At 38.2% G+C, this 23,167-nt stretch overlaps 1 protein-coding gene and 1 long non-coding RNA gene across 2 annotated transcripts in view; both read right to left on the bottom strand.

Moving 5' to 3' along the window:
- Positions 1-10,212, bottom strand: part of LOC133092365 (uncharacterized) — a 105,530-nt gene extending 95,318 nt beyond the window's left edge. The window contains exon 1 of the long non-coding RNA XR_009701045.1: positions 9,455-10,212. This is a non-coding gene — a long non-coding RNA (uncharacterized LOC133092365). The remainder of the gene's footprint in view (positions 1-9,454) is intronic.
- Positions 10,213-22,390: 12,178 nt separating this feature from the next.
- Positions 22,391-22,964, bottom strand: LOC133092362 (NADH dehydrogenase [ubiquinone] 1 beta subcomplex subunit 6-like). Its single transcript, XM_061191645.1, has one exon. It carries the CDS (start codon positions 22,876-22,878, stop codon positions 22,492-22,494), a length of 387 nt encoding a protein of 128 aa, XP_061047628.1. The 5' UTR covers positions 22,879-22,964; the 3' UTR covers positions 22,391-22,491.
- Between the last annotated feature and the right edge of the window lie 203 nt (positions 22,965-23,167).

The following is a 23,167-nucleotide window of genomic DNA, read 5'->3' as shown; positions in this document are numbered from 1 at the left end:
TCATCCTGCTCCATTATTCCTTTTCTTGTTCATGTACCTGGCACACTGTAAACTTTGGGCCCAGAAAATTGACATATATTAATAACAACTGTCTCTCTAGTGCCTGACAAAATGGTGGCCTAATAAGTATTAATTTAATACACTTTGTATTCATTTAGAAATATCCACACGGTGTGCAGCTGGCTGTCCCTGGTCTTTTTTTAAAGATGCAGCACTTTCTTAAAGCAATTCACCTCTGAATGTGGAACTGCTTTTAAGGTTTAAAGATGCCTTCTGGCTAACTTTGAAAAGGATGTTTGCAGTATTATATCTATATATCATCTTCCCATCCATATTCCACCTGCCTCTACCCCCTCCCAAAGAAATACATCAATTTGTTTTCTCTGGACATCTATGATTGATAGCTACAGCTAGAGACTCTCTGAAGGCTTGGTGGTAGCAGCCAGAATGTCATTCAACCAGGACTGATGAAAGCAAGACTGAATATCACTGCTTATTGAGTTTAATTGTCCCTGGAAAACCTTCAGATGTTCCCTATGGAAAGATACAATTACAGGAGTTTCCTCCAGAAACACTTTATTATTTTTTAAATAAGAATTCACTCATCAAAATTGCCACAGGCAGACATACACACACCCTACTTAGTGATACAGTCTTTTAGGATACTTTTTGCCCATATGTGTTCATCTTACAGAAGAGGAAACTGAGGCTTATCAAGAGGAATTAACCCAAGGTCTAGAAGTCAGTGAGGGGAAGGACCAGCTTTCAGATGTCAAGCCCTGGGTCTTTCCATCCTCAGCAAGATTCTTCCAGAGTAAAATACGTTACTCTCAGTCACTTCATATAGATTTCAATAAACATATGAAACTTAACTGAGACTGAAGAATGGCAATCACCTCAGGATTCTGAGTTTCCTTGGGGCTTTTCTACTATTAGATATCTTCTTGCCCCTTGAGCTGTCAAATTATCTGTAAAAGGGCAGGGGAGTTGAGATACAAACTCCATGCAACGCCATTCTGAGACACAGACTTGATGATTAACTCTCATAGAAATAACTGAAATATAACATTGAACTTTATTGTTTCAGAGTGCTAAAAAGAATTTGTATTTTGGAGTATTGAATATTCTTTGTTGTCAAAGGCCAGGGTTGATTTTTCTTCGTATCCTCCATGCCTAAAACAGTTCCTGGCAGATAAAGGAGGGCCTGCTAACATGCTCTAACCTTTGTAAGCTCACTCTGGCAAATCCATCTCTTAAAGAGGGTTAGTGCAGAGAGCCGTTGAGAGTGTGGACCCTGAAACCAAGTTGTCCAGCTTGAAATTCTAGGCCTGACACATCTCATACATGTGACCTTGGGCAAGTTACTTACTTTCCTGCATGTCTATAAAATGGTTTTAATATCAATGTCTGTCTGCATTATCAGGTTAGATCATTGTCAGGAGGAAGAGACTTATATGTGCTTAGAATTAAGTGCCTGGCACTTAATAAGCACTGTATGTGTTTGCAGTTGTTATAAACATGTGTCCTAGGGTCATAACTATGGATGTCGACCATGATTTAACAGATGTTATATGTAAAGGATTAAGTGAGTTCATAGATACTATGTATACATTTACATAAAGGTATAAATTTGAAGTTTATTGTTATAAAGAATTTTATGAAATCGTTTTGTGATTATCAGTCCTTTTAAAAATTGCTTCCCTCCTGCCCCTACCAAAGAAAACTGGTCAGTAGAAATTTATAGTTAAGTTCTTGTAACCTATTTTAATGTTTAATTGATCAAGCCAAACTAAGTATTGGCAAACCAATATTCTGAAAAGGAGATGGGTTTCATGATTCATATAGGCTGTGCATATACATTTTACAATGACTACAATAGTTAGGGAGAGATTGCCTGACCCAGATATCTCTCTAAACAATCCTAGAAGAGGATCTTTACTCAAGAAACATTGATTACAACTGATAGAGCTCTGATTATGTAATATATGGTAACTTAAGCATAAATTATAAATAGTTATTAGGTACCAATATACAAATAAAAAATGAATGAAATGGTATAGAAAAAGCTGGTGCAGTGTGGGTATTTCTTGCCTTGTCTAAGTTTTTCTACTTTCCTTATGTTGGTCCCCCACTGACCATATCCTGTAGTGGTACATTCTGGACCACTACTTCCTCATATCGGGGTTATTTCCATTTGTGGAAAATTCTTAGGTCATATGTATGTAATTTCTCAAAAAGTTCTTTCTGTATGCATTTATTGCTAACCAAGTGTGTGGATGCAGTTTATGCAGTGAGCTGGGTCGCTAGGTCTGCTCCAGGCTGCCGCGCTTCTCGCCAACCTGAGCACAGTGGGCTTGGTGTGTGCTGGGCTGGTCAGGAAGGCAATGGCCCGGTCCTTTGCTGGAAAGAGGGGCTTCCCTGAGATTTAAACTGCAAGCCCCCTTTAGATAGAAGTGTGGGTGCCAGGATGCCCTTAATGTGACAACCTTGCACACATGCTCCAGCCTGCAACACTCTAAGAGTATTAAGTGTTCCACTGTTTTACAGGCAATAACAATGTGCTTCTCCAGAGTTAACTTGCCATTTGAAAGAGGAGCATTTCCTTCCTGAAAGAAAGATATCAAAGGATGCACTGTATTCTCAAAGTTTTGAGATTTTCCCCCCCTTTGGGGAAATTGAAATGTAGCTTATAACCTATGATAAATTTTAAAATTCTGAACTATTCAATAACATGCTGAGATTGTCACCATTTCTATCAACAAGCATGAAAAACACATCAAAGGAAAATTAAGAAAAAGTAAAATTATTCCCACAGACAAAAATGAGGTCGTAGAAAGTCATACAAAGTATTCAGGGAATAGTAAACACAGAATCTCAAACAATATACTAAAACTGATACATTTTTTTCACAGTGGAAAAAAAAGTGTGTAGGTGAAATAATGTGACCCTTTGATATTGAGTTAAACTGAATAGGAAACATGTTTACAGAGTTAATTCATCTAATCACAATTTCTCCGTTAGAAGAATTTTTAAATATTTTATTCTTTATGTGAAAGATGTGTTCCTTCTGATCTTTAATCAAGCTCAATAAATCATTCCATCAACATACTATAACATATGCCATCAAGATATAATGTACCATAGATCATTCTACTGATGGAGCTCCATAAACCAAGGAGTTGGTGAATATAAATCACATTGTCTTCTATTTTGCCTTGAAAGTAAACATGAATACTCATAGAAAAGAATACAAAAGAAAAACCACAATTTGTGGATAAAATGTAAAATGTCATTAAAGACTTTAATCAACATTAAGTACTTCATGTGAAATTAGAGTGCATCAAAGTTATTTTTATTCCCCTTTAAAGGTTTACAGGATTAATTGGTGATTACACATTTCAATTCTGCAGAAATATTCTTAACTGTCTTGATTCTATAGTGAAGATGGTTAAAGGTAGATAATGTAGTATAAATTCATTCCAGGCAATCCTACACAGTGCTGAAAAATTACCCTTTTTCCAAAATCCTGCTTTGATCACACCATTCCTTTGCTCAAAAATCTTAATGATTTTCCATTTGCCTAAAAAACATAGTCTCGGGGCATAGTTATTATGCTCCAAACTTCATCATTCCCTTAACACCCCGTTCTGTGCCTTTGTCCACGCTGTTCTCTCTGCCAACAATTTCTTTCTCATCTTTATATGTTCACATTCTAATTTTTTCCCACCAAGTCTTTGCATGTTCAAACCTTAGATAACTTTTAGGGCTCAATCAAATGTCAAATTTGTTATGAATCTTTCCATACAAAATTCTTCTTCCAAACCCCTGCCTATGATAAATACTTTCTGGCCAAAATTGTAATTATTTTCATCTCTGTCTTAACTTCTTTACAAAACCATAAGCTCCATGAAAGCAGGATCCAGATGACATTAATTTTAGAATGCCTTAGAATGCATTTGATGGAGTAGCTGCTGACTGATATTATGTTATGTATCTTTGGGATTAAAAGAAGTTGATTCTCATTTCTCTGATTCTCTCCTTTTATGCTTAATTGCACCTGGTGCTTTTAAGAGATAAGGGATGGGGCAAAGAAGGAAATACTCACAAGCAGTGAGTTCCCTCTGGTTTCTTTTTTAGAAAAAAAAAAAAATGGCCCAGCTTTCTGCCTATGACCCAACAAGTACTTGACTTCTTGATTACTTACTTACATTTCAAATTTTGAATTAGTCACTTAAACCCCAGAAATAAATGAGTCAAAGCAAGGCAAAATGTCAAATGATTCTCAGAAATAATAAGAAAGTATTCCTTTAAGTGGAAGGGAAATATAAAATGGAAATGAAGCATATCCATTTAGATCCCCAATATGTAAACATATACTTAAAACATAGGCTTGCAAAATTGAACAAATTCTCACAATTCCCATTAAAATCCCTTTCTCCCTCAATGATGAAAAAATATAGGCACATTTTAAAGTATTGAAAATGTATAAAATTAAAGAGGACCTGATATTTAGATCAGTTAGTAAAATTCATACCAAAATAAAACTGAAAACAGTAATTATATAGCTCCACATTTTAGAGGGAGGTCACATTTTAGAGTTCAGAATAAAGGTAAATCCCAGACTCTCTAAGCAGACTTTTTTTTTCTAATTTCCAAAACCATTTGTCAACCTGCTTCATACATCAGCTTCAATGAATTACAACAGAAAAATTACACTTAGATTGAAAGCAAAGTGAAATTAACTGGATAGACCATATCTTGTTTTCAAGCACTAACCTCCAACATCAGATACTGGAAAAAAAAAAAAAAGACTTACGGTACCTTGACATTGATAAAAGCAGAATTTGTTCTGGTGAGTTTTCCTTCCCTTTCAATCTTTTGGGAGAACATTTTCAATTATTTTAAACCAGCAGAATAATAAAATCTGCAAAGTTTTACTATCTACCTCTCCCCAGAGTACTATTAAATTAATGTGTGAAAGCCTAGAAAATTTAAGGCATCTGTCTTAGAATTGAATGACTATGGAATTTGGATCCTCTCTGGCACATTAAGTGCGCAAGGATATCTGTCTGATTCTCATTTTAATAGTAATTCTCACTTGACCTAAATTCCTGAACCCATGCCCTATGTAATATACAATGTCTTGGGGAGGACTTTCTAGTAAATTTCATTCATGAAAGTGGTAGTAGCATGTTCTAAATTTTCAAAGTTTAGGGGTTCATATTTATTCGTTTTTTTGTACTTGAGACTGTATGACATGATTAGTATCCATTCAACCAAACGTTGCCTTTGACTGTGTTTTACCATCTTATCACACATTGCTTGTGTTCTTCTGTTAATAAAATTTCCATTAATCTATCCACTCTCTACATAATCTCTGCCTCTGATCCTACTTTAACTTAGTTCAAATGAAATTCTTCCCTCAAGTGTCACAGACGAGGTCCTAAATCCCAAACTCTCTTCTTAGCTCTATTCTCCTTGGCCTCTCTGCAGCGCTTGGAACAATTAGCCACTTTCTATTTCTTGAAACTGTCTCTTCTTTTATGAATCTATGTATCTTTTATGGTTCTATGTATGTATGTATCTTTTATGGTTCTTCTCCTGATCAGTCTTTCTCATTTCACTTTACTAGAACTTCTGATCTTTAAGTGTTGGCATTTCTGTGGATTTCATTCTTGGCCTTTTTCCTTCTATGCCTTATTTCTTTGAGTGATGTTAAAGAAAAAACCGAGTTGAACAGTAGTTAAAGCAGTATAGCCAGACTTTATTAAGTAACTATTGTAATTTGGGAAAAGAAACTTCAGTGTAGAGCCGGGCTCAATTCTGAATACTGCATGGACAAATGGGGATTTATAGCCAAGGAGCAGAGTAGGGGTCAGTGACTGGAAAATTACCAAGAGGAAACATCGGGAATAAGGGGGGATTTTTGGGTAAACAGACTTAACAGGATTTTTACTGAAGGCCAACCAGGGTGATCAGACATCAAAATGGGGGATAAAGAAATTGACCAGATATCAAGGATGATCAGAGATATCAAGGGTGGCGGATTCTCTCTAAATTGACTTAGAAGTACTGCCAAAACTGGGCAATGCAGTCCCAACAAGGGTGGCTGCTGAAGCCCCAGGTTGAAGTCTAGAGGGCTTAGAGGAGCATGACTAATGTTTAATCAGAGAGAGTCTTTATCAGTGATCGCCTTCTCAGTGATGAAGGCAAGTACATCTCAGTGCTGTATCAAAATACAGATTCCTATTTCTAAAGTATTCTGAATGTGTCCACTTAGATAGTCTGTAGATCTCTCAAGACAAATATGCCCCAAAGTAAATGAATATCCTCTTCTCTTACAAACCTGCTTTTCCTCACTAGATATTACCAGTTTTATTCATGGCCTCCACCCACTCTATTTTTATAAATTTTTAAAATCGAAGTACATTTGATGTACAATATTATATAAGTTACAGGTGTACAATATAGTGATTCACAATTTTTAAAGATTATACTCCATTTATAGTTATTATAAAATATTGGCTATATTTTCTGTGTTGTACAATATAACCTTGTAGCTTATTTTACACATAATAGTTTGTACCACTTAATCCTCTACCCCTATATTGCTCCTCCCCGCTTACCTCTCCCCACTGATAACCACTAGTTTGTTCTCTGTATCTATGGGTCGGCTTCTTTTTTGTTATGTTCACTAGTTTGTTGTATTTTTTAGATTCACATATGAGTGATATCATACAGTATTTGTCTTTCTCTCTCTGACTTATTTCACTTAGCATATTAGCCTCCAAGTCTCTCCATGTTGCTGCAAATGGCAAAATTTCATTCTTTTTATGGCTGAGTAGTATTCCATTGCATATATATATATATATATATATATATATATATATATATATATACCACATCCTCTTTATCCATTCATCCATTGATGGACTCTTAGGTTGCTTCCATATCTTGGCAATTGTAAATAATGCTGCTATGAATATTGGGGTGCATGTATCTTTTCAATTTAGTATTTTTGTTTTTATCAAATATATACCCAGGAGGGAAATTGCTGGGTCATATGGTAGTTCTATTTTTAGTTTTTGAGGAACCTCCATGCTGTTTTCCACAGCAGCTGCACCAATTTATACTCCCACCAACAGTGTACGAAGGTTCCCTTTTCCTTGTCAACATTCGTTATTTGTGTTACTTTTGATGATAGCTATTCTGACAGGTGTGAGGGGATATCTCATTGTGGTTTTGATTTGCATTTCCCTAACGATTAGCAATGTTGAGCATATTTTCATGTGCCTGTTGGCACATCTGCATTTCCTTTTTGGAAAAATGTCTATTCAGTTCTTCTGTCCATTTTTTAATCAGGTTATTTGTTTTTGTTTTGCTTTTTTGTTTTTTTGGTGTTGAGTTGTATGAGCTGTTTATATATGTTGGATATTGTTAAAAATGACCATACTTCCCAAAGCAATCTACAGATTCAATGCAATCCCTATCAAAATAGAAATGGCATTTTTTCACAGAACTAGAACAAAGAATTTTAAAATTTATATGGAAACACAAAAGACCCTGAATAACCAAAACAATCTTGAGAAAGAATATAGCTGGAGAAATGCTCTGTGACTTCAGATGATACTGCAAAGCTACAGTCATCAAAACAGTACTGGCACAAAAACAGATACAGATCAATGGAACAGAATAGAGAGCCCAGAAATAAACCCACACACTTATGGTCAATTAATCTATGACAAAGGAGGCAAGAATATAGAATGGAGAAAAGACAGTCTCTTCAATAAGTGGTGCTGGGAAAACTGTATAGTTACATGTAAAAGAATGAAATGAGAACATTCTCTAACACCATATACAAAAATAAGCTCAAATTGCATTAAAGACCTAAATGTAAGACTGGAAACCATAAAACTCCTAGAGGAAAACATAAGCAGAACACTCTTTGACATACATTGTAGCAATATTATTTTGGATCTGTCTCCTAAAGCAAAGGAAATAAAAGCAAAAATAAACAAATGGGGCCTAATTAAACTTAAAAGCTTTTGCACAACAAAGTAAACTATTGACAAAGCAAAAAGACAACCTACTGAATGAGAGAAAATATTTGCAAATAATATGACCAATAAGGGCCTCCACCCACTCTTCAACCAGGAGACCTCAGACTGAGTTTTACTCCTACTCTTTCTCCCTTCTCCTGCCCAGTCTAATCTGTCACAAAGTCTTGAGGATTTACCTTTACAGTGTTCCTCAGATGTTTCCTTCTTTGCTGCTTCCACTCTTCCAGTCCTAGACCAGATCATCACTTTTTATCTAGCACCCGAATTACTTTCATATTTCCCTACATGCAATTCCTCTGCATTCCATCTTTTTAACTGTTGCCAAAATCCTCATTCAAAAGTACATGGTTAATGATAACTATTCCCTCTATAAGTTCTTTGATCACCTTCCTCAGTCTGTAAAGTTTTGTAGAACTAGGAAAAATACACAGGGACAGTGGTGAGCTGGAGCCGATGGTGTGCACTGTTTCCCAACTCAGAATTCTGTGACTCTCCTGTAGATATACATCAACCATGAAAACAGTAACAATCATAAAATCAGCAAATGCTACAAACCAAGGATTTTTTTTAAGATCTCTTTGTCAACAACGTCAACCAGCCACCAAGGCAGAGGGAACTTGTGTTGACTAAGTGCATATCGTGATGGGACAGTGTTACTTGTTATAACTAAAAAGTCTTCAAACATTTTGCTCTTATAGAAACTGAAATAATTTTGCAAATCCATGTATCCATGTATTTGTAAGCTGACATCTGTGTTAGATTGTACTGTTGCTCAAAAATAGTCACTTCTCTTCCTAGGGGACCGTTGTATTGCACCACAACATTGAGGTCAGCCTCAAAATTATGGAGATGGTAAAAAGATCAGTGGTTGCCAGGGGTTAGGAGTTACTGTGGATGAATAGGCAGAGCACAGAGGATTTTTAGGACAGTGAAATTTTTCTCTACGATACTATAATGGTGGATAAATGTCATTGTACATTTATCCAAAACCCATAGAATGTACAACACTGAGAGTGAACCCTAATGCACACCGTGGACTTTGGGTGATAATGATGTGTAGAGGTAGTTTACAGATCGCAATGAATGTACCTCTGGTGGGGGATGTTGATAGTGAGGAAGGCTGTGCACACGTGGGGACAGGAAATATTTTTGAACTCTCTATACTTTCTGCTCAATTTTGCTGTGAACCCAAAGCTCTAAAAAAAATGAAGTTTATTAAAAATAATTTTTTTAAACCAAAAAAAATAAAACACTCCTTTTACCTATCTTCATCTGTTATCCTGGTCGTACCTGTAACCTGACTATACTCTGAGGGCTTACCCTGAAGGCCTTTCAGGAGGAAGCTGGCTTTTTCTCATGCCTTGTGAACATGGGTTTGGAGGCAAAATACTCACCTTCTTTATTCTCTATTGCTGTTTCTGGAGCTTTACTCTCTGTCTATTCAGGTATTCCACAGATGCAGGGTTCATCAAGCCAATTGCAGGGATTTAATCCACAGCTCCTGAGGCTGCATGGAGAAATTTCCCTTTCTCTTCTTTGTTCACACAAGTCCTTGGGTTCAGCTTTGGTTTTGGCCCCGACACTGTGTGTAGGCCGCCCTCCAGTGTCTGTTCCCCACCCAGACTGGAGGGGGTTAAAGCAGCGGCTGATTGGGGTTCTCTGGCTCACTCAGGTCGGGGAGAGTGAGGGGTATTGTAGTCATAACTGGAATGCGGAGCGTGCCTTCAGTGGCAGAGGCTGGCGTGACATTGCACCAGCCTGAGGCACGCCATGTGTTCTCCCGGGGAATTTGGCCCTGGATCGCGGCACCCTGCAGTGGCGGGCTGCACAGGCTCCTGGGGGTGTGTGGGTAGTGACCTGTGCTTACGCACAGGATTCTTGGTGGCAGCGGCAGCAGCGGTAGTGGTCTGTGCCTGTCTCTGGGGTCTGAGATGATTGCTGCGGCTCACGCCCATCTCTGGAGCTCGCTTAGGCAGTGTTCTGCTGTCTGCAGGCACACGCAGCAGGAAGCCCCTCTCCTCGCGCACCCCAAATAATGGTCTCTTGCCTCTTCGGCAGCTCCAGACTTTTCCCGAACACACTCCCGGCTAGCTGTGGCGCACTAGTCCCCTGCAGGCTGTGTTCACGCCGCCAGCCCCAGTCCTCTCCCTGCGATCCGATCTCCGAAGCCCGAGCCTCAGCTCCCAGCCCCCGCCCGCCCCGGCGGGTGAGCAGACAAGCCTCTCGGGCTGGTGAGTGCTGGTCGGCACCGATCCTCTGTGCGGGAATCTCTCCGCTTTGCCCTCCGCACCCCTGTGGCTGCGCTCTCCTCCGTGGCTCCGAAGCTTCCCCACAGCCACCGCCCCACCCCCCCCACCCCCCGTCTCTGCCAGTGAAGGGACTTCCTAGTGTGTGGAAACTTTTCCTCCTTCACAGCTCCCTCCCAGAGGTGCAGGTCCCGTCCCTATTCTTTTGTCTGTTTTTTCTTTTTTCTTTTGCCCTACCCAGGTACATGGGGATTTTCTTGCCTTTTGGGAAGACTGAGGTCTTCTGCCAATAAGTGTTTTGTAGGAGTTGTTTCACATGTATATTTTTTTTGATGTATTTGTGGGGAGGAAGGTGATCTCCACGTCTTACTCCTCCACCATCTTGAAGGTCTCCCCTAGATTAACGTTTTCCAGGGTTTGGGGTTATGGAAGAATGGGAGTATTGGCTAATGAGTATGGGGCTTCCTTTTGGGCTGATGAAAATACTTGAAATTAGATGGTGATGGTAGTACAACATTGTGAATCTACTAAAAACTACTGAATGGTACATTGTAAAGGATGAATAATACTGCAGTGAAAAGAGTTAATTGGAAGTTCTGTGAGTATGTGCAGAACTTCGGTAGTAACTACTGGACTGCACTGTAGAATGATGAGGTGAAGAGGATGGGCAGTTTTAGTCTGCCTTCTGACCAATACTGTGGTTCTTTATTTGGGGGTTAGCTTATTTCCCTAGAAATGGATTTATAATGTGCCAGAATTCTCAGGACTTAGTAGGGAAGGGAGACTGGCGTCTTCAGTATTTAACACTTAGACTTGTATTTCACCGTCCAGCTGTACTCAAAGTCCCTGAGTCCTAAGGCTTTCAGATTCATCCTCTCAAGAGATAAATCTAGTTTCTGAGGCATTATGAAGAGACGGTTTCCAGGAAACTGAAAGTTGAGGAGAGAATCTGGATGTTTACAAGTTTTATGTTATAAGTACGTTCCCCCCCGTTTACTCTCCCACATGTTATGGCTACGGGATGGGAATAAACTTGCTTCTGCACTTTCCCACAGGCTGATGAAGATTCTAGCATTCTCTGGTCTGCTGAGTCAGTTACCACAATTCTCAGTTTACTCATTTGTGCTGCTATTATCTCTCCACCCTTTTGCTTTGGATTTGTTAATTGATCCCCTCCACCCTTTTTATTGTCTGAGGTAGGCAGAATCATCGTTCTCCAAAGAATTCTATAGCCTAATCCTCAGAATCTCTGAATATGTTCCATAATATGACAAAAGGAATTAAGGTTGCAAATCAGCTGGGTATCCTGGATTATTAGGGTCGGCCAAATGTAATCACAATGGTCCTTAAAAGTAGGAGAGGGGGCAGAAGAAAAGAGTCAGAGGGAACTATGCAGGAATGGTCAGAGAGATGCAATCATCCCGGCTTGGAAGGTACAGGAAGGGGGCCATGAGTCAAGGAATGTGGGTGTCCTCTAGATCCCCTAGAAGCTGGAAGGGGTAAGAAAATAGATTATCCCCTGGAGCCTTCAGAAAGAAATCAATTAGTGTTTTTTAAGCCACTAAATTTGTGGTAATTTATTCCAAGAGCAATGGAAAACTAATACATTGTCATTACAGTTAGTATAGGCCTTCCATGTTTAATCAGAAATATCTCCCTTTATATTTCACATGCTGAAATTTATTTACCATACTCTAAAATCTTCTCTTTGACATGCAATTTCTTTCAGCCTATCTTTTCGATCATTTTGACGTTTTAGCCAGTTGACATGGAATTGTAAGATTCACTTCCTGTGTACTGATACAGACTAACCTCTGGTTTCAGTTCTAATTGGTTTTTGTGCCATAGCAGTCCTTAGATATTTTCATTATTACACCTGGCTATAAACCACGATAGCCTACCTTTTTTCTACTGTGGAATTTAACTTAGAATACTCTTTAGTCAAAAAATGTTTTACTTTTCTATTCAGTCAACACTCTATCTCCCCTGTCCCTCCTATACATTGCATAAAGCATATACTGGGTTTTATAGCCATTTGGGTGTGCAGTGTGAATTCCTGGGATGCCGTTTTTCAAAGGTTGGGGAACCTGACTAATGCTTTTCTCACTGACTATAAGCTTCCTTGAAGATCATAACAGAAACTTTGTAAGATTAGCATATCTAAACTTGGAACCTTAGTACTCTTTCAGCAATTTCACAGCAGGATTCTCCTTTTAAAAATCATTTTAATTAGCCACTATCCAAATCTACACTGAAATTTTGATACCTTAGAATCAGTATGGTTTCTTTAGCATGCTATATCCCTAGTATTAGGAATTTGTTTCATAAATAGGCAATCTGAAACAATAGAAATAGAACAATAACAATAGAAATCAGAAACAAATTCTTAGATTCTAAGCCCTTCTGAAGTCTAAAGCTGAACCAACACTGGGTTATCTTCTCAGGGAAAAAACCTCCTGACCAGGAAAAACAAATATTTCAAAAACCAGATCATTTATCTCTAGTGTTCACACCTAATCCAAGCTCTGGAGTTGTATCCTGAAACTTGATTCCACGTTGAACCTTAGCTGAGGTACAGCTAAACATGAGCTTTTAATAAATCATCTTTTAATTAGTCATGACACCATACTCATATTTTCTCTTCTGCCTTAAAAATCATAGTTTACAAATCCTTGAATTTTATTTAATTCTGCAATATTCTCCCTTTTCTCTAAATGCCACATAATTTTATCACACTACAAGTTATTTTACAACTTAAGAAACACAACTATTTTGATGCTAGAGCAGCTTTTGGGAAATAAACCATTCTTTGCATAAAATCTATTAACCCAAATCCTGCTAATCCATCACATTGAATAAAATCCTACTAATAAAGTCACACTTAAAATTTTCTTACATGTAGAGAAAAGATAAAATTTCAAAATTACAGCTGGATATTTAAATTTTATGGGAAAATTCAAGAAGGCCCAGATATTCCTGACAAGCATATTAAAATTTGAGTATTTTCAAGAGCTGATTTCTTAAGAAAGTCTGAGGTGAGCAGGTTGGCTTTAAACAGTGTCTGTTTCCTTTAACTCCTTGAAACCAGAACTGATTAGGCAGGTTGGAGCAGCAAGTCTCATTCAACCCTGGCTATGCTCTATGACACATGCACTGATGACGACCCTGTACCTATATTCCAGAACTTCATCTGGAGCTTTTAAAAATACATGTTTCTAAATATATTGAGTCCAGATCTCATGGAGAGGAGTTCAGACATCTGTCCTCAAAAGCTTCTAGTGATTCTGATGCATAGGAGAAAATCACTGCCTTTACAATGGAGGCACCAAAGCTGCAGGAGGAGAAGGATAAGGAATCCTTAGCAAGTTTGTTGAGAGCCTCCTGTGAGTTGGGTACTTAACTATACTCGGCATGTTTTATTTCTCAAATAGAAGTTGGTTATGATAGAACATGCGTTAAGACCTGTCTTTTAATTCTTTTTTTTTTTAATATTTATTTATTTGGCTGCACCAGGTCTTAGTTGTGGGATCTTTTATTTGCGACATGCGGGATCTAGTTCCCTGACCAGGGATTGAACCCTGGCCCCCTGCATTGGGAGCATGGAGTCTTAACCACTGGACCACCAGGGAAGTCCCAAGACCTGTGTTTTAATTCTTCTTTTATTTTTTAAAATTTTTTATTTTTATATATTTATTTATTTATTAAATTTTAGTGGGTTGAGTTCCTTTTTTTTTAATATATTATTTATTTATTTATTTATTTTTGGCTGCGTTGCTGCATGTGGGCTTTCTCTAGTTGTGGCGAGCAGGGGCTACACTTCATTGCGGTGCGAGGACTTCTCATTGTGGTGGCTTCTCTTGTTGTGGAGCACTGGCTCTAGGAGCGTGGACTGCAGTAGTTGTGGCTCGTGGGCTCTAGAGCACAGGCTCAGTAGTTGTGGTGCACGGGCTTAGTTGCTCCGCGGCATGTGGGATCTTCCCGGACCAGGGCTCGAACCCGTGTCACCTGCATTGGCAGGCAGATTCTTAACCACTGGGCCACCAGGGAAGTCTGTGTTTTAACTCTTTAAAAAAATCACCTGCATGTCAAATTCAAGTAGCTTGCTTTGTCCAGTCTTTTTATTTTTATTTTACTTAATTTTTTGGAGCAGTGAGACTATAAATTTTTTCTTGCAGTTTTATTGAGATATAATTGGCACACAGCACTGTATAACTTTAAAGTGAACAGCACAATGATTTGACTCACATACATCATGAACTTATGACCACAATAAGTTTAGCTCATCCATCATCTCATACAGATATAAAAGAAAAGGAAAAACAAAAATATTTTTTCTTTGTGATCAGCACTCTTAAGGTTTACTCTCTTAACAACCTCCATTTAAAATGTACAACAGTGTTAATTATACTTATCATGTTGCACATCACATCCCTAGTACTTATTTATCTTATAGCTTGAAATTTGTACCTTTTGACCACCTTCATCCAATTCCCCCTCCTCCCAACCCTTACATGTCCAGCCTTTTTAAATTTTGTTTTTGAAATCAGTTTGGATCTTGGATTATTTTGACTATATTTGTTTTCCTAATGATGTTTCTCAATTTTATTCAGAAATGAGTTGCCTGAGTGGATAGAGTTTAACAAAACTCTGATAAACTAAAAAGTGAGTGCTTATGCGTATACAGTTGAAGGTGAAGTTGAGAACTTTTTACTTTACCAAATGGATGTTGTATATCTAATAATTAAGTGCTGGGACTTTAAGACAATCTCTTGGGCCTACATCCTGGAAATAGCTGTGTGAAACCAGGGAAGTGACTTAACTTTTCTGAACCTCAGTTTCTCCTTCTATAAAAGGGAAATGTCTTACCTTGAGTTTTCCCAGCAGCTGACTTTGAGACAGGAATTTCACTGCAAGAACTTTATTTGAAAAGTAGAGGGGAAAAAAAAAAGTAAGAATGAGTAAAAGTGAGACAGGGAAGAGAAGGTGGCCAACAAAATGTGTGTTTGGGGGCAGTTAGCATGTGAGCCTTGGAGCTGAAGCTCACTGGGGAAATTTTGGGAATCAGTGCAGTTACCTTATAAGGTCGGGGGCTATGGTCGTGGGGGACAAGATAACAACTCTTGTCAGTCTTTGACAGAAGGCTGCTCCACGGAGAGTTAATTCCCTGCCTGCCTGCTAGCCTGTCACACAAGCGAGTACTGTGGGTTTCAGCAGCCAGAGAAAGCCCTTTAGTACCGGTTAAAGAAATACAGTTGCTGGGGATTGGAAGTTGGACAGTGTGCACTGAAACAGTAAATAGAAGGGAATATGGATGGGACAGCAACAGACCTTATTTCATAGGGTTATTGGGAAAACAGAATGAAGCAATGCATATCAAACACTTAAAACATACTGAATATTCAATGTGTCTGTCCTTCAACCTCAGACTGCATATGAAGCTTTATATATTTATTTTCTTAAGTCTCTAGAGGTTGCTTTCTTATAATCATCACCCTTAACTTAAAATTTTTTTTGGCCGTGCCATGCAGCATGCGGGATCTTAGTTCCCAGAACAGAGATTGAACCTGTGCCCCCCGTGTTGGGAGCGCGGAGTCTCAACCACTGGACCACCAAGGAAGTCCCAACTCAAACATTTTTGTAACAACGCAATAAATGATTGATTATTTAAAGTACAATCTTTAAGAGTCAAACAATACAACTATTCCCATAATTATAATCTCTCCCTATTGGCATATTAAAGTGATAACATAGTCATGAAAATTACTACGTTTTTCCTCTTTTTGTACTTTCCAAGACCTGGCTGTTTAAGAAAATTTAAAAATTAAAAAAAATGTGTTCTTGCTACTGTCATATGACAAAGTCAATATAACAGTGAAAGAATAAGCTGTGTTCCATTCTGTCTCATATATCAGCAAAATTGCCCCGAGTTCAGACATGCTGTTATGTGAGATAGTTGATGATATATGGATCTACAGAATACAGCTGGGTTCCCAGATTACAGTTCAGTTTATGGCAAATCGTAGTTAGATTTGTAAGGAGAGGTAAAATGGTATGAAAGATATTGATAGGAAATACATAACAGTAAGACTTCTTTTAACTGTCCATCTTGAGCTATCAAGAGTTTCAAAAGACATTGCTTGATCCGTTATTGCTTGACAAAGCTCTAAAAGCAAAGAATAACAGTCTTCCTTTCAGATCATTGTCAAGACATATAACTACCTAAAAGTCAAGCTACTAGATAATGTGGATTTTATGGCATGGCTATCTCCATTATTGTCAGGAGTCTTGCTTTGCATGTCCAAATTATGGAAGAAGTTTATCTGGTCTGTCTACAAGCTAGATGACGGTTTCAACAGAGCTTTAAGTTAGAAAAGCTTCTACTATCATCATCTGTTCCTTGGATCTAGGCAGTAACAACGACTTTGAAAGCTTTCAGATCTCTGCTTCATCTTGCCCTAGGAGCAATGCTTCCTAAAGCTCATTGGTAGGGATGGAACTAAATTTCTCTAGTCCTAGTGAGAAGTTCCACTCTTTCTATTTCAATCTTCCTTGCCTCCTTACTAAACCTTTTCAGAAGAAAATTGGTGATGGTATTAGATATCCCTTTGGCATCAGTGGATGTTGGTCCACATTTCCATGAACAATGAAGAACAGAATATATGGAATTAGGTCCTTTGGTTCCTGTGGTTCTTTCTAGGAAGTCAAATAAATGCACCAATGTGGAAATAGGCAGGTGTCTGTCCCCAACCATAGACAAATCCATTTCATATTCTGGAAACAATCTCAACACGAAGGCAGATAGCTATTGGTATAAAGTTTGGTCTAAAATGCTTGGAAGATCTTTGTAAAGCTAATGGATGTTACATTTAGTCACATGAATCCTGAATGGGATTAAGGTGTTTAAGAAAGCACAGGAAAGTGTTGGAGAATTATCTTCTGTGTTCCTGAGATGAGCATAGGGAAAGAAAAAGTGTTTTATTATCAACAAAGGTAACATGTACGAATCTGATGATTCAATGAGGAAAATACCTCTTGATTGTCATTAGGCAGATGTTCTAAGATGTTGCTTTGCCATTTAAAAGAGACAAAATGTAAAAAATAAATATGCAGTTTGGTTTTTTTGAAAATAACTACCAAGATCAGATTTGAACATCCAAAGACAAATGTCCTGAGTATTTAACTTAGCCTCTGGCTAATGCATTATGTATACGTGTCCTCATCCATCTCTAATCTAGAGCCTCAACTCCTTTCCCTTCATCTCATTTACTTGTACAATAAGTACCTAGAGTGCTTCTCTGATGTATGATGTGTTAGGAGTTGTATGTATAAGAGCATCAACAAACACAGCTGTGCTCTTTAATCTGTAGATTTTTAAACAAGAAAGTACTATAATCAAATTTGTTTCAGAGCTATAACTTGCGTGACCACATAGACTAATGATGCTGGCTAGGACTGAGAGAGTGTGAGAAGGGGCTCCTGAAGCCCAGGAGTGAGATTATCAGCTCAAATTCAGATAATATAGGTGGAAATAGATTAGCGTGGACAGATTTGAATAGTATTTTTGTACTATAATCAATAGAACTTGGTGAGTGCTTTTACATGTTTAATGAGAAAGAGAAGTCATTTTTGCTTCCATTTTTCTAGAATAAACAAGAAATTATACATAACAGAGATGATCAGATTTTCTCTGTAGAAATTCCAGAGGAAAAAATAACGGACAGCATGTTCATATCTTAGTGCTTCTTGAGTCATGTTGGGGATCAAATAACGTATTATTTATGAGATCAACATATAAGTTGTAGAGCAACATATAAATATATAATTATCCTTGTGAATTGTTTTGCCAATTATGATTAACATAACTTTGTGCTTTATGGCTTACAAAGTGCTTTAGTGTATATTATCTCATCTGACATCCCGTTGGTACCCATATAAATATGCCAACTTCTTTCCCACATTGTGTGTTTGTTCAAGCTGTTCTTTTTTCTGGGAATGCCTCAATGTACTCTTTTCCTGCTAACTCTACTTATCCTTAAATTCTTGGCTTAACTGTCTTCCCCTCCAATCTCAATTGTGTCCTGTATACGCTACCATATATTTTCTATACAATGTATAGAAAAATATTTTTCTTTCAAAACTTACCACTACTTGTAATTATGTATTAATATGTGTGATTCTGTTGTTAATAGCCTTCTTCTCTACTCCATAAAATTCATGAGGGGAATGTTTTGTCCCTCGCTGTATCACCAGTTCCACAATGCCTGGCTCATAGTGAAAGGTAAATAAATACTTTTTAAAAAATGTGAAAAAATAATAATTTTACAATTCCTCTTTGCATATGGAAGACATACTTCACTTCTTTCACCATGTTTGACTTTAGTTCCTCTCAGGGTTTTGTCAGCTTCATTATTATTAATAACATACTATATTGTAATTTTTCTAGGTCCACTAGAGCATGAATCCCTTGAGAAAATGTGTTCATGTCCAGGTCATCTTTGCATTCCATCCCTTAGTTCAGGGAATAAAATGGAGTCAGTACATAGTTTGCTGACTGAATGGCTCATTGAGACTCATAAGGAAATTATGTGCCCAGACTTAAAGTGAAGGAGACTTAGGTGCTTATATTAAAGTGTTGGCCTGATGGGCAGGCATCTAATTTAACACACACATCTAGGAACATGCTGGAACACTCTCTGGGGATGGAGACTGTTGGATGCCACCACTGAGATTTCCCTTTCCCCTGCTTCAGGGTACCAGTATCTCCCAGAAGGGACCTTTCACATATATCTGATGTCCTGATCTTCATGGTTGCAGCCCAGGGGAACCTCTTGACAGCCTGACTCTGGAGGCCAGGGGTGACTGCCTTCCTGGTCCCATGGGACTGTAATAATCAGTGTCTCACCCAGAAAGGAGGTCGGACCCTTGTCTGGCACCCTGATGTTTGTAGCAACATCCAGGGGACTACATCACCTGGCTCTGGCAGCCAATGGGGCTTACACTTAGGGATCTCACAGGACTGAAACCAATGGAGAAAAAGTTCTTAAACAGCTATGACCCCCAAGGCACAGGAAGAGTTAAGAGACCCAGGAGCTCAGTCTTTCTGTGAGGGAGCCCTTTAGCTAATTATCATGGCTACAGCCTGAGGGACAGTCTTCTAATTAAACAAGCATCTAAAGGCTGATGGTTATTCTTTTCAGAGGCCTTGAAGGGTGGGCGCTATCTGCAGTCACTCTCTGCCATGCTCCAGAGCACCAGTATCTCCTGGAGGGGAGCTTTGATCACCTAACTCTGGTGGCCAGGGGTGGCTTGCATTCCTGGGTCCCATGGGACTATGGCAGTCAGAAAGATGGTTCATGGCAGGCTGCCACCCCCAGGGCACTGTGCAGAAAACAAAATGGGGAACACCCCGCAGTCTTTCTGTGAAGGAGGCCTCTTCTTGTCCTGGAGCTTCAGTTTGAGGGGCAGGCTTCAGGTGTGGCACACATCTAGTGGACTATGGAGCAGCTCTCAAGGAATGTGTGCTGCGGATGCCATCTTGGCTCTTTCCCTCTGCCTTGCTCCTGCCTGCTGGTATCTCCAACAAAAGAGCTTATATGCTCATTTGGAGTTCTAATTTTTGGAACTGCTGCCCAGGGAACACTTCCAGAAAACCTGGCTCTTATGGCCAGTGGGGCTTACACTTGCAGTCCCACTGGACTGTATTTATTTGCATACATTTAGAAGCTGCTGTCTGCAGGTCTGGCTTCCAAACAATGTGAATCTAGGTGCTGAGATCCTTCCCTTTGGGACACTGACAGGTCTTGGCACATCCTCAACTACTGGGAGCTGTTAAAAATATAATAGTCTGCTTGGACAAGCACAAAAGTTTGAGAGAAGACAGAGCTGGGGCAGAGTTCATCTCCTCCATGAGACCACTCCTTTAAGACTTGGAGAGGTGCTCGTTTCATCTACTGTATAGAAACCAGCACAGAGAGTTAAGGAAAATGATGAAACAGAGCACTATGTTCAAATTGAAAGAATAATATAAAATCTTAATGAAATGAGAATAAGTAATTTACCTGCTAAAGAGTTCAAAGTAATGCTTATAAATATGTTCATCAAATGTGGGAGAAGAATGGAGGAACATAGTGAGAATTTCAACAAAGAGATGGAAAATATAAGAAAGCACTAAATAGAAGACACAGAGCTTAAGAATATAACTGAACTGAAAAATACACTAGAGGGGTTCAGTAGTAGACTAGATGAAGCAGAAGAAAGGATCAGTCAAACACAAGGTGGTGGAATTCAGTCAGAGTAACGAAAGGAAAAAAGAATGAAAAAATTGAAGAGAGCATAAGGGGCTTATGGGACAATATCAAATGGGCTAACATCTCCATTATAGGGGTCCTAGAGGAGAAAAGACAAAGAAAGGGGCAGGAATCTTGTTGGAAGATATAATAGCTGGAAAACTTCCCTAACCTAGGGAAAGAAACAGACATCCAGATCTAGGGAGCCCAGAGAGTTCCAAACAAGAGGAACTCAAAGAGACCCACACCAAAAAACACATTGTAATTGAAATGTCAAGAGTTAAAGACAAGGAGAGAATATTAAAAGTATCAAGAGAAAAACAATTTGTTATGTACAAGGGAATCCCCATAAGAGTATCAGCAGATTTTTCATCAGAAGCTTTGCAGGCCAGAAGGGAGTCCAATACAATATATTCAAAATGCTGAGAGAAAAAAAACTTCCAACTAAGAATATTCTACCCAGCAATGTTATCATGCAGAATTTAAGTAGAGATAGTTTTCCAGATAAGCAAAATCTAACGTAGCTCATCACCAGTAGACTGGCTGTACATGAAAAGTTAAAGGGACTATTTCAAGCTTAAAAAAAAAAAGGTGCTAATTAGTAAAAAGGAAACATATATTTCACTGGAAAGGTAACTATATAGAAAATGCAGTGGATTAATCACTTATAATGTTAGTATGAAGGTTAAAAGGCAAAAGTATAAAAATAACTCTGATTATAATAACTGGCTAAGGGATACACAAGAAAAAAGATGTAGAATGTAACATCAAAAGCATAAAACATGCCAGGGAGAGTAAAAATGTTCTAAAAGGGAAGTTCATAGCAATAAATGCCTACCTCAAAAGACAAGAAAAGTCTCAAACAACTTAAACTTACACCTCAAGGAGCTAGAAAAAGAACTAATAAAGCCCAAAGTTAGTAGAAGGAAGGAAATAAAAAAGGTTAGAGCAGAAATAAATGAAATAGAGACTAAAAAGACAATAAATAAGATAAATGAAGCTAAAAGCTTGTTCTTTGAAAAGATAAACAAAATTGACAAAAAAAGCCTTTTAGCTAGACTAACCAAGAAAAAAGAGGACTCAAATAAATAAAATCAGAAATGAAAGAGGAGATATTACAACTGACACCACAGAAATACAAAAGATCATAATAGACTACTATGAACCATCATATGCCAACAAGTTGGACAACCTAGAAGAAATGAATAAAATCCTACAAACATACAACCTATTAAGACTTCATCTTTAGGAAATAGATAATCTGAATAGACCAACTTTTGTTTGTTGGGAGGATTTTGATTACTGATTCAATCTGCTTATTAGTAATCGGTTTCCCTCTGGGGACATTTTTCAATACTGGGAACATTCTTGGTCATCACAGTTTGGGAGAGGGCTAGAAGATAGCTAGAAGCCAGGGATGCTGCTAAACATCCTACAATTATCAAGCCCAAAATGTCAATAGTGCCAAGGTTTTAAGGTAATTCAAGCTAATTCAATTTCACAAATATATGTTGAGCTACTATCATGTGCGAGACATGGGGAATACAGCAGTAAACAAAAGTGATATGGTTGCTGTCCATAAGGAATAATGATATTTGTGATACTTGAATCTTATATAATGAGTCCTTTATAAATTAGCAAAAATCATAAAGTCATATTAATTAAAGAGAGGAGAAAGGTGAGCCTTAAAAATATGCTTTCTCTTTGATCTTTTAATTCTACTCATGAAAAATTTTAAGGGAATAATAAGAAATTTGCACAAAGATTTATCTACAATATGTTTTTTTTTTATCTGAGTAAACTTTATTAAAGTTACTTTTCCAGAAAATATATTCAGTAAGTGTGGTAATGTAGCAACAAACTTGGGCTCAAACACCTTTGAAATTTTAAAAGTAATCTTCAGTGATGTTGATCAGGAAATTCTTTCATTGGTGGGATTACTTCTCCAGTTTCCAGAATTGTATCACCTGGGAATAGTCTGGGCTTCCTTTCAACAATGGCATATGGTTTTGTATTCACATGATATTTGAGATAATAATGAATAATCCAGACAGGGATCAGTATATGAGTAAAAGCAAAGATACTGTGTCGGTACGTCTTATAGATCACGTTCTTCCAGGAGGCCCCGTCCTGCAAAAACTTATTCCAGAATTGCTCCATAGGCCGCACCCTCCGCAGGGGCAGCACCGGTTCCCGGGGGCTCAGCTCCTGATCCTTCAGCCATCGCCTTCTCAGCTCTCGCAGCTGTTGCAGCCGCAGTTTCTCGTTGGACGTATACCCTGACATGTCGCCGCTGATACCAAGGCAGCAGGATACGGCGCGCCTCCGAACCAGGGTCTTGTCACTTACGCGCGCTCCCGCTCTGCAAAGCGACCTTGCTAGGACGCCAGGGAGCGGCGCGCGCTACAATATGTTTTAATGAATTATTATTTATAATAGTGGAAATTTGGAAACAAATGTGCAAAAGGAAGGTAAAATAAAGTGTGAACATTCAGTTGAAGCTTTAAAAATTCACATTTTTGAAAAATACTGATATGAAAAATATTCATTGTATAAAGTTAAATGAAAAGCAGAT

The sequence above is a fragment of the Eubalaena glacialis genome, chromosome 5 (genome assembly GCF_028564815.1).
Source record: "Eubalaena glacialis isolate mEubGla1 chromosome 5, mEubGla1.1.hap2.+ XY, whole genome shotgun sequence".
Lineage (NCBI taxonomy): Eukaryota > Metazoa > Chordata > Mammalia > Artiodactyla > Balaenidae > Eubalaena > Eubalaena glacialis.
Note: the sequence above shows the minus strand (reverse complement) of the source record. Positions and strands in the feature narration are given on the sequence as shown.

Bases quoted from the DNA above. Each gene is read 5' to 3' on its own strand.
- LOC133092362 (XM_061191645.1), bottom strand. From the start codon at position 22,878: ATGTCAGGGTATACGTCCAACGAGAAACTGCGGCTGCAACAGCTGCGA.